The sequence below is a fragment of the Callionymus lyra genome, chromosome 2, assembly GCF_982586985.1.
Source record: "Callionymus lyra chromosome 2, fCalLyr1.hap1.1, whole genome shotgun sequence".
NCBI lineage: Eukaryota > Metazoa > Chordata > Actinopteri > Syngnathiformes > Callionymidae > Callionymus > Callionymus lyra.
The window spans coordinates 34,059,306-34,071,527 of NC_141819.1; the positions used below are offsets into that span (position 1 = coordinate 34,059,306).

At 37.7% G+C, this 12,222-nt stretch overlaps 1 protein-coding gene across 1 annotated transcript in view; it reads right to left on the bottom strand.

Annotated features, from left to right (window-relative positions):
• LOC148086635 (neural-cadherin) overlaps positions 1-12,222 on the bottom strand; it is a 288,414-nt gene that overhangs the window by 38,111 nt on the left and 238,081 nt on the right. Inside the window, exons 32-34 of the mRNA XM_087784779.1 lie at positions 11,176-11,342; positions 5,676-5,940; positions 863-1,043 (exon numbers count right to left, since the gene is read on the bottom strand). Of these exons, the coding sequence (XP_087640905.1) occupies positions 863-1,043; positions 5,676-5,940; positions 11,176-11,342 (613 nt within the window). The remainder of the gene's footprint in view (positions 1-862; positions 1,044-5,675; positions 5,941-11,175; positions 11,343-12,222) is intronic.

The following is a 12,222-nucleotide window of genomic DNA, read 5'->3' on the forward strand; positions in this document are numbered from 1 at the left end:
GGGTAATGTAGAAAGAGGATGCAGGCATGTTTACTCTGGTTTCCTCCCACAATACCAAAATGTATAGAGGTTTTTGAGTGGTTTTGTATCCCTGTGCCTGCCCTTCAATAGGCTGACGACCTTTTTATAGTCTCACTCTCGACACCTCTATATAAGAATAACTGGTGGAAAATTCATTCTGTTCACAGCTTTATCAATGAATGAGTTTTGTAAAGGTGATTAAAACTGACAGTGTTTGACTGAATTCACAAGGTTTAAATCTGCATTTTACAGGATTGGGCTTTTGGCATTTCTCCCAGGTTGCCAATGAGATGGTCAAAAGTCCTCAGAGTTGGATGAGATTCAGGAAGTTACTGAAACGTTCCTAAGAAATCTAGAGTTGTTATGTTATATAAATGATGTTTTTTCCCCGTATCCTTTGGAATTGATATGAAGGCATGACGATACATCTTTTGAGCAGCCAGGGAAATTACTTTTTTTTTTGCTTCTAATTTATATCTCTGTTGATTAGTTCCTCTCTCTAGTTTGCTCCCATTTGATCATCAGATTGATCTCCGCGTGAGGATATGAAACTGCGGTTGTCCTGTTGATGTTTATTCAAGAGCAGGTGTTTTTCCGATCACTGTTGGAGGGACGATTAATTGAAGGTCCCAAAAGTTTTTCGGAAAAACTACTTTTCGCATCAAATATGACAAAGCCACATGAAAGCTTAATTTCCCCAGATACACATTTAAGGACTACTGTGAAAATGCCATTAATTAGAAATAATATTGTGATAACAACAATTTCTCAGAACCAATTAGGATAATGATAGCAGCCTGGCAACATAATGAAGACACCATGAAAAAATCTGAGTTCATACCTGCATTCATGGACTCTCCACAAATCCACGCAGGTGAACGGAAGGCTACACTGGTTTCGCTTGCAGGAGTCGGATGAACATCCAGGTGAGAGCCCCTGGATGCTGACCTGGGAAACCCCATCACGTGGCTGGCTGTCGAGCGGCATGTAGCGACCATTGAGGCGTAGATCCCTCATGCAACCTGAAAAGAGAAAGTCTTGGTTAAATTAAAAATAATTGTTAACTCTACCATAAGTGGAATTTGTGTCCTAGTGCTCCAACATGTGCAACATAATTAGAAAAGACAATTTTGCTTTAAATAATGACTAAAGCCTTTCAGTAAAATTCAAAACACAAGAGCAGACATGTTCATACATGTTTGGTCATTATTTCAGTATAATAAGCTCAGTGGTGGACCAATAGCCAGTGTCGCAGCCCCACTGGGCTTAGTTACATGCTTGAAACTGTGAACCAGTGAAGCAAAAAGAATCTTGAAGGTCTGTTTACAAACTGGTGAACAACAGTTAAAGCCTTTTGTTGACGCAGAGCAGAAGGGGAACAAAACAAATGAAACGCATCACCAATCCCTGATAGATGCGCCTGGAGCTGTCCTGTTCATTAAGATCTAGACTCTGAAGCAAGAGGCAGCATGTAAAGAACAGCAATTACCTTTATATTTTAATATCCTTTTGAGTTTTACTCAACAATGTCTGAATTTGATATTTGACAATACGTTTCGTGGACTAAAATATCATAACCCTGGCTCTATGAATAGTGCAAATCCATCTAACTGAACTTCGCCCTTGGATAATCCTCGAGGATCTTCTTTGCAGAGAAGAAATTAAATTAACTTGCCACCCAGCTAGGTGCAGCCCACCCTGGCCATAAAGGGCTGCCCCATAAAGTGCGAGAGTTACTACTGCTTGATACTCAGCTCAGAATGGCGGGTAACTGCACAACATGCATAGAGGGCTTTAAACTATTCATTTAACCTGGGTTACGATACAGGAGTTCAAAATAATACTGCAAAACTCTCTAACTACTAGCTGCTGAAAATTGCTCTGGCAAAAATTTAGAGGCCGACAGATGACTTCTCGACCTCCAAAGAAAGACAGTCAGAGCTAAAAGAGGATGCACAAGATCACTGGCTCTCTTTGCTGAAGCTAGGGTACGCAGGAAAGGATCTGTAATGCACTACAGGACCTATTGGACCTAGTCGAGCGTCTCGAAAGCTGGGCCTATGAGAGTCCAGCACCAGCTGAAGGTCATATTTGTGGTTGGAGCACCTTGCAGGAAGTCATAGCCAGAAGGCACTCAACAAAACCTGAGTCACCACATGGTAAATTCGAGCCGAACAACCCTAAATCCTGACCAGGCTCCTCAGGAAAGTAATAGTGGCAAAGTAATAAAAAATGAATAAGAGGAGGTTTGTACTTTATAAAACCCCCTGGAGTTTGATGAAAAAAATGGTCAAGAAATTTTTCTATGTTAATTTGGGCAACAATAATAAATATGAACAAGTGATGGAGAAAATATGGAAAAGATGTTTTTCATGCCTTAGGTGAGAGTGATTTGAAAAAGGGCAAGATTTCATCATCGAGTGCAGTAGCATAGTGAAAGCACAGAAATACATTCAAAGTGTCCACTGAGTTGCAGAGAAAAAAGGGACTTTGGTGTGACTGAAAATTAAATTGTAATTAAAATGTCAGATTCCAAACCTCACACGTGCTTGCGAACGTGCACGTTGGTCGAGTTTAAGGGGCAGGTTAGTGAGCGGAGCAGCAGCACTCAAGCCAGAGAGGAGAGATGATCGTAGATCTAAGAGCTATCATGTGGGTATAGAAGAATAAGTGCACTAGATGTGGCAATAATTGTCCAAAAAAGGAGCACGGTCTGCCGTAGTGCAGAAATAGAGGCCACCGTGCAGTAATGTATTGTACATTATGAGTCAGCGACTCAAAACAGCATCTGCGTTCCAAGAAAATAATAAAGAAAGGCCAAATCTCAGTAGTTTAGCAAAGACACAATGAGACATTGATGTTAAAACCAACCTGGAACACTTAGGTGATGAGCTAGAGCAGGGCTAGTCAACTAAAATGTGGGGTAAATGGATGTCCAGCCTTTTGGCCATGCTCCATCCTCCATCCCTATTTTCCATTGAATGTTAAGCACAAATGCATTGAAACACAACAGCTAGATGTCTCTTTATGTTAAACTCCTTGTAAATAGTGCAGACATCTGTGTAGATATTTTCATTCCATTCTTCATTAAATCTACTGTTTTAAGTTGCTCTGAGGAAGTATGCATTATCTAAACTGTTTTTTCTTTGCTTATTGTGGAATGCAGCCTTTGCCAAAAAGCAACACAACGTTTATAAAATGTGTATACAGTTTTATTGGCTCACACATTCATTCTTTTTTGGGTGAATGGGCCACAGGCCAGTCAAAGTGGCTGGATCTGGCTAGCGGGCCTTAAGTTATCACTGTGCTATATTTTCTGGTAGAAGGTTAAATAAAACGGCAAATTCAAAACTTTTGCCAACAACAAATAAATAAAGAAGGTCGAGTTATTTAGGTCTGACACAGAGAGTGGAAAATGTGCTCTGTGCACCATCAAGAAACAAGTAGGTCTGTGAAAAAAAAACACAAGTGAAATCAAAACTAAAAGACCCATTAATCTTAATACTCGGAGTCCCTGCGGCGAAGTAAGCCACAAGGGCATCATAGCATCATCACGATTGGATAAGGTCGAAAAATTCACACAACTCCTCAAACAAATATAGTATAATAATAGTAATAAGAAAAACAACAATTAGTTATGGATGTAGAAATTAGGAGAAATAAACCACAATCTTACAAAAGACAGAAGACATGGTGCGGATGTTCAATTTCCAGCAGAATTGAAACCTAAATGTAAAGCTAGACCTACGATGATTGAAGATACTGATTGGACTATCCAATCGGTAAAGTGAACATTGTTATCAAAATATCAATAAAGTATGCTTAATTTTGTAGTTTCATGATGAAGGCATTATTCTACATCATCATTGAAAAACATGAACTAGTGAATACCAAACATAGCCCTTCAAGATGCATTTTTGACATTTCAGATTAAAAAATTAGTTAGGTAGAGAGGAGTGGCGGAAAATTTTAACTTGTTTACTTCTGCTAGCCTTCCATTGTCTGAGGAAGTCTCAGGGTGATACATGAATTGTATATTGTCATTGGTTAAACCATTAATTTGTCAGAATAGAAACATTGGTTTCGTCCCTGCCAGTGTCTTAACAGAAAAACAGAAATCTCTGTGGTACTGATGCCACATAGACTTTTTTTTTTCTCACAAAATTAGATAAAGATTCATGTTTTATCTTCCTGGTAAGTTCAAATAGTATCTAAGTACTACAGAAACACTGCAAAATATAGAAAAGAAGAATATGATAAATGCTAAAATGACTTCAGTTATACACCACCACCAGACTGTTCAAATGAAAACCAATATTTACAGAAAAACAAATTCAAATGTTTTATTATGTGCATAACTAATTATTACTATTCCAGCTTGAGTGAGTATATACATTATCATAATTATATATTTGTTAACCAAATGAAAATATATTGAGCTGTGACCTTTTTGTTTAAGGCCACCAAAAGTTGCACATTGCATTACTCATTTAACCAAAATCTCCAGGAACAAACATATTTTTTTGTTTACTTGTATATGTTATCTTTTAAAATCAAATCAAACATTGCAGTGTATAATTTGCATGAGATGTCTCACAACTAGAAGAAAAAAGCCGAACTATAATACATCCTGCAACTTAAAAATGAAAACATAAAGTGCTTGTTCATAACAGTAGGGCGGTGATGTAGATATAATAAATCTAAGAACCTGTTTTGACAGGCCTCATCAATTCAGCTGAAAGGTGAGGAATTCCTCTGATCACAGTTTTCATTCACACCTGGAATATAATTTCAGAGCTGTCTACATGACACAGTGGTCATGACACAGAGCTGCATGAATGTTGGAGGAAAATGATGACCATGTCTGAGGAGGTTTCCAGTGACAGAATCTTTGAATTAAACATTTTTTGGGGCATTTTATAATGGAATTTAATTTGCGTACAAAAGTAATAATCACATCCTGGAGGTATTTGTGTGTCTGTATCTGATTTCGGAAAATGAAAGCTCCTACAGGGCGCCAGATGACAAAGATGTCACTTTTTTCACGGATTCAGAATAATGATTTATGAGTGCAATTAAATGTGAAACCAAAGTTTCATAAACATCTATTCTAAATCGTAAATACTAATCTATATCTGGAAAAAAAAAAAATAATAATAATGTATGTACTGTATGTTTATATAGCATAAATCCATATGTATATACACATGGAAATATTTACATCAGCCCAAAGTGAAAAGGGAATTATTCTTTTTTGTCATTCTGGTTCATTTCCAAACCTCTGTTCATTCTACTTCCTGTTCTGACCACACTTCTCAGTGCTTGCTTCAGAGCTACAAATGAACATTTTCAAAACCAACAGGCATGAGGAAAGGGACGGCAAGCATAATCGTGACAAGGTGACTCATTAAAATAAGAGGTCAACAATTGTAAATGGTACAATCCTCTCTGATGTGTTGGCTTAACACAGTGTGCTACTGGTGTGATTGTGAAGCGTGTCTATGAATAGGATATAAGAAAAATTGCTCAGATGTATGTGTGAAAGGGTGAACGACTCACTCGAAACATATTTGTGGATTCTTCACTCGTACTTTACCTGACTCACATCTTAAACGATCAACGAGCACTGAAGGGCTCCTTCAAGAAATCCTTACCTTGAAAGCTTTTGTTGGTTCCAAGTGGGAAAGTATTTCCAAGTATCACCACAGTGGGGTCAATAATGATCTCTCGACTCCGGCCTTCCGATCCTGAAACCTCCCGCTGTCCTCCACCGCCGTCCAGTCGTAGGGTTATTTCATTGTCGTGTCTCTCCAGGGACACCTCGTGCCATTCCCCGTTGTCCAGTCGGTAGTTGTGTATGGTGAGGTTGTGATCCCCATCGCCCAGATTGTAGAGGACGCACAAGACACCCTGGAAGATCTGTGAAGGGAGAAGTCGTGTTGATTGACCATAAAATGCTATTCCAATTATAACTTGAAATAAAGACGTTATTTTACTTAAATTAAATTTAATCAAATTTCAATGACTTGACATTGGCACAACAAAAACTTAAAGTGAACAGGATCATTCATTTTGTGACCTATGTGTTCACCAATTCATTCAGGAGGACAAACACATCCCAACCCCTGAGTCTTTAAGTATCTAGTAGTAAGTAAAAGACATCACTGTCATTATTTGTGTAGTTATTTCCCACACTATTAGTGCTTATAACTTATGGTCCCATTAGGAGTTGCCATTCTTGCTGACGTTCTTTCAAGTAAAAAAATCTATTAGCTCAATAATCATTGGCCCGACAAAATGTATATTAAATCTCAGTGATGAGTCTGGTTAGTTTGTATCTGTGTTCATTCTCTCCTAATAATAACATTCACAAGAAAATATCCTTTTTTATACTGTGTATAATTGTTGACATCAATACGTTATGTTCCCTTAACCTCTTTAACCCCTTAACCTCCTATTAATCTAGTTTGATTTGAGCCAACCATCTGACCGCTACTTCTTTTCTAATATATTATGAGGAGATAATGTTTACCTTTAAACAGAAATGGATGTACTCAAGGACGCAATACAATGCAATTAAATTGTAGATGATGGAGAATAAAAACAGACCTGAGTTAGAAGATACATTTCTCTATTTTTCCTGTTCAAACTTAACTAAAGACGTACTTAAAGAAGATCACAGTCCAAAGACATACAAAGATTCATTGATAATTGAACGTTAGTCTGGTTCTGTCTCTATGTGCCTTGCAACCCCTTCCTCTGACCCAGAGTAGCTGGGACAGAAAATGAACAAGGACATGTTTAAGCAAAAGCACATTATTGCAATTGAGACTCTAAAGATTAGACTATTCAACTCATATTTCCATGAGGCCTGATCTTTGGAAGAATGTACAGCCTGTAGGCCGGTTCGACTGCTCAACTACAAAAAAAAAGAAAAATAAATGCACACTGTAATACAAAAATGTACACTTATGTATGAAATAGCAACAGCTAAGTCTCTACTGATATTAAACTCCTGTTGGCACAGACATTATTTCTGAAAAGGAAAATAGAAATCCTCTGGTCAGATCTGCGATAATTAATTACATATTTTAATAAAGCATACTTTACTGTATGTACGGGTGAAAGTAGCTGGAAGGGATCTGTTGATATTCGTGTCAGTACACGATCCAGGAAATCTGTTCGATTATTGAACACATGTGCACGCATGTGCAATGACATACTTTGATCCTCAATGTTTTTATGGCAACCAGATTCTGATAAAAAACTATTGTAGGGCATGATCTGGGGAAATCTTCGATCCATTGGCGCATGTGTCATGCATTGAATTGAGTTATGCTTTAGTGGTTTGGTCGAAAACATGATATTATCTCAGCAGTTGTTTGCTCGTGTCGATCATCACAATAATAGAGATCTTTCAAAACAATTGATTCTATGATACTCAAAGAGACAAAGTATTCTTGGCTATATTAACAGACACAGTTGGATATCTGATGATTTCCCCCTTTTTTTTTTCTTTCCAAATTGGTTTGCCATAAAAACATTGGAAATAGCAGGTGTTACCAGATCGCGTGCTGACAATCCCTTCCATGAATGCTTGAAGAAAAATTGCGTTGCTGGTGAACATTTAATTTGAAAAGTAATTACCTGCAACCCTCCCACTTATAAACCTTAGTTTTTATTGTACACATATAGGGTGATATATAGATACATATAAATGTGCTGATGTTGCTAGGGAAGAAAAGTGCATCAGTGTTTGCTCAGGAGGAAACTTTTTCTGCCACGGTTGACAACAAATCCGGTCAGCTGTCATTTGTGTCGGGTGGTGACATGCACCACCACCAGCTCAACAGTCGGCCAACGAGGTAATGAAAGTGTTGCGAAAATAAAATGCACAGAGGGTTCTCTCCACCAGCTATCATTGAATATGGCTTTCTTGTCAGCTCAGCGGCGCCACCAATCACGCTTTCATCATCGTAAGACATTCATTTAACAACACATCCTGTGCGCGAGTGTGACAGACGATGACAGCAGGGAAAAGAGGGTGAATAAATCCAAAGGCCATTTTGAGAGGAATGGGCTGGTGGGTGGGTCGCCCTCATTTCAATTTCAAACTGTTTCCTCCAAGTGTCCCACAGTGCATAATTTTCTTCCTTGGATGTCCCAGCGCTATTGCCGTCACGTAAACAGAGGACAGAGATGACAGAGTATAGTCACAGAAAGAAAGATGTGAAGCACTAGTGGGAGACTACTATTTATCCTTCTTCTCTTTGTATCTGTAAAAAAACTAAATAAATAAATAAAAGTTCCTCCTGTGCCCACTTAAAATAGTTGGTGAAGGGACAGAAACTGAGATCGTGTAGCTGTGATGTTGATAGAGTCATCAAAAGGATGCTATTTCTCACCAGGCATATTTACTGCCACCACATTTGACCTTCAATTAGAAGTGAACCCCTTCCTTTAGGGATTACGATGTGTTTTTGCCATCGTTTAATAGGTGTACATGAAGGCGGCTGCCTATACGTGGCTTCCCGCAGGGAGAGATTCACAAGCTAACCCCACAGCCTGAATGATTTGAGTTCATGTTGGGTCTAAAAATGATGCCATTAAAATAAGCGACTGATGACGCTTCACGAAGCAGCGTCCGGATTTAGAGAGTCCACTTAATGGTCTCCCCAATAACGTATTGCTTTGATCATCCATTCTATTGAAACATACACATGAACACTTTAAACAGAGAGTGCCACAAACTGACCTCCAAAGACAGCTCCGTGAAACCAATCCAAGTAAAAATAGCTTCATGAAGTTGATCAGACGATCAACACTGTTTTGTATACAAGTAAGTAAGAGAGTTCTTTTTGTAAAGTAAAAAACAACAAAGTAATTGTTTTTTTTTATCACAAGTGTCTAACTGAATGATACAAGGTGCAAAATCTTTAAGCAAATGAGGTTGTGTTTCTACATACTGTCTATAACCAGAAGTACAAGTTGGATATTGTCCTTTCCTTCTTAGAGGTTTAGTCTTAATGATCTATTTAAAGTCTCTGTATTATTGTAGATATCCATAACCATATCAACATGAACGCTAATCTACAATTGTAAACCGACCATCCAGCTGGGCCACATGAAATAACCCCGGTATAGTTCAACACACGTGTTTTATATTGTTAAATTCTGCCAAAAGTTAGAAGCTTTCAAGAAACGACACTGATTCCAGAATTCTCTTGCCGAGTGGCTGTTAAACTGTGCATTCTAAACACATTTCTATTAAAAATGTATGTATTTATTTTTAATGGAAAATACATTTAAATGAAATGTTCAAATGCATGTTCTCTGGGGGTGTAGGCTGACACCCCAACTCCACCCATTAACCAGATTTATAAGATAAGATACGTGAAGATGAGAACTGTTATTGAAAGAAACCTGCAGAATGTCTGCCTTGGTGCTTGGTTAAGTTTCATTTTTTTATTCTGTACATGTTTTGTTTACAACACTGGCAATAAAAAGCTTCTGATTCTTAACTGACGAAGACAGAATCTGCTTTTATTTGCACGTCACTGGTTGTTTTAAAGGTGTTTCTGTTGTTTTTGATGCAGACAGAAACTGGGTTGATTCAACCTGACTACTAAAAGCAGATTAATGCAATTTTCTTAGTGGAAAAAGAACACAAAATAGTAATCCTGTCCTTTCCTCACTCATTTACAAACCATTTCCTACCGAGTCTTCTCCATAAAAGTCCAACAAATCTTCCCTGCAATTGTTACGCGGTTTTGTTTTGGTATTCAAGGCATTCAACCTGATGACACTGCTCCTTAAACAGCTTCGACCAGTCAAGTGTAAAGCATGATAATGCTTTCTGCTGATTAAAAATAAAGTAGATTACAGGCACAAATAGCATTTGATGGTTGGCAGCGAAGACATATTTTCATGCTGTGTGCAGCCGAGAATAAACACAATATTTAATATGTTCGAGATGTCTCAGCAATGGTTGGAGAAACAGTGTGACATTTAAAAGAAAATGGATGGATGGAAATAGGATAGCAGATAGATGGCAGATGTGGTTTATGTGAGGGACCCAGCTACAGCTGTTGTGAAAGAAAATTACAGTTATTTTAAGCCCTGGCTTGTAAAGGGAACAAAAGAAAAAATATATATATATGTATATATATATATATATATAACATAAAATTGGGCAAGTTGTGCATCTTCCATTAAAGGCTTTACTTTGAAATTGCTAAAGCAATACCTGACTTTTAAAAGTAAGCACCGATGTGTTTTTATTTGAAGTTTGGCATATTCTGTCATTCCTATGTCACTATATCACTATAACGAAGATGTTTTGGTTATTGTGTTTCATTATTATCATCATGACAGAAGACAATGCCAGTATTATAACAACCATTTGAAAACAATCATCTGATTGTATTTTACCATGTCAAGGCACTTCTCAACAGTCTTTGGCTTGTTGGTAAGTAATTGTAGTGAGTTGACAGCAGACATTATAAATAGGATCAGGATGAATGAGGTTATTGTGCAGTTAAAAAACAAAAAAACTAATCGGAATCTTTATTTATCCTGCATAACTCCCTGTTTCGAAAGAACATAATTACAGAAGCTTTTTTTACAGATAACTTTTTCAACTCACATATATTTATTGCAATAATATGAACCTTTTTTTTGTAAAAAACGAAGAGCCAAGGATGGTGGAAAGAAAAGCAAATGTGCATACTTACTAGTTACTTGTAAGTGTGAAATCTTAATGTAATGTGTGTTGGTGGACTCAATGCTAAAATTATGTGCAAATATAAAAAACAACAACTTTCAGGGAAGTTACTTTTGCCAAGAATTAAATCAAATACCATTTTCATGATTAAATACAAATTAACGTTTAAGATGTTTGATGTAGTCTGAAAAGTGCATGTTTTCTCTCCAGAAGAGATCTCAATTTATCTGGAAACTTTCAAAAAACTGAACCAGAGTCACTTTCAGGAATTACAGTTGCCACTGATATCATCCTCCCGTTTAGACTTGGTGACATTTGAGGTCCAATTATTGGAGGAATGGAAATGTTTCGCTCGATTTATCAAAAAAAACATAGAGCAACCTTGATGGTAATCACCAGCCTTATTATTATCTTTAAAAAAAAAAACATACCTCAAGTCGGATGTATTCACTCTGCTCTTTTGAGGTCAGGCTGACGATGGCGCTGCTGTGTTTGCGGGTTCGAACCAGCACTTGGATTGCTGTCTTCCGGGCAGGCAGCGGGGAGGAAAGCTGATAGTGAACGTGGCTGCGGCCATCAAAGGAATACTCCGGGACCTCTGGAATTGGACACATAACCAAAAGTCAGACGCTGATAGTGAGGGAGCATTTCAGTGAAACACAATTAATCGACTTTAGAGAAACGTGACCTTAAAATCACAGCAAAGGGAAATTAGTTTTAGTGAGTCTTCAAAGTATACAGAGCTAACGTCAAACTCAACTGGCCGGGGGGCCAACAGAGTTCAACTCTTGTCGAGACAGGGCCGCAAGCTGTTTCTCTTTTAATGTATCATGGATTTTAACAGACATTTTTTCTAATTTGATATGGATTTTTTTAAAGGAATATTTTCCATCTTAACTTTATAATCAAAGCTATATAAATGATGATATGTCATGGGATGATCTTCAATCCTGAACCATCTAACATTGCACAAACATGGAGTCCCTTCTCAGCCCACATTCCTTCAGTGGATGGCCTCGTACTATGATCTCTTCCAGTTTTATTTATTTATAATATCGAACATATTTGCAACATAATAAACCCCAAAAAGATAACACCACCCCCTGCTTAAACAAATAGACAAAATAAACAGATACAGGATGACAAACCCTTTTCATAACAAGTTTAGAAGTGAACAATCAAGATGGTTAGTGCTTTGGCAAAGCGAAGGCAGTTTCAAGGTGTCTCGCCAGTTTCGTTCCTCTTTTTTTACTTTCCACAGTCAGCAACTTCAAATTAAGTGCTTTCCATTATCATGCTCAAACAAAGGCCAATTGTCCACTTCAGAAGGGGCAAAGATCTTCAGCCAGAGGGCCTGGAGTCAGATGTGGCTGTGGAACCACTTCTTAGCGAGGCAAAAGTCAAAGGATACATTACCACATTGATTGTATACATCTTATTATAGTTTTAAAAGTCTTGTTTTTAAAAGTCTTAGTCAA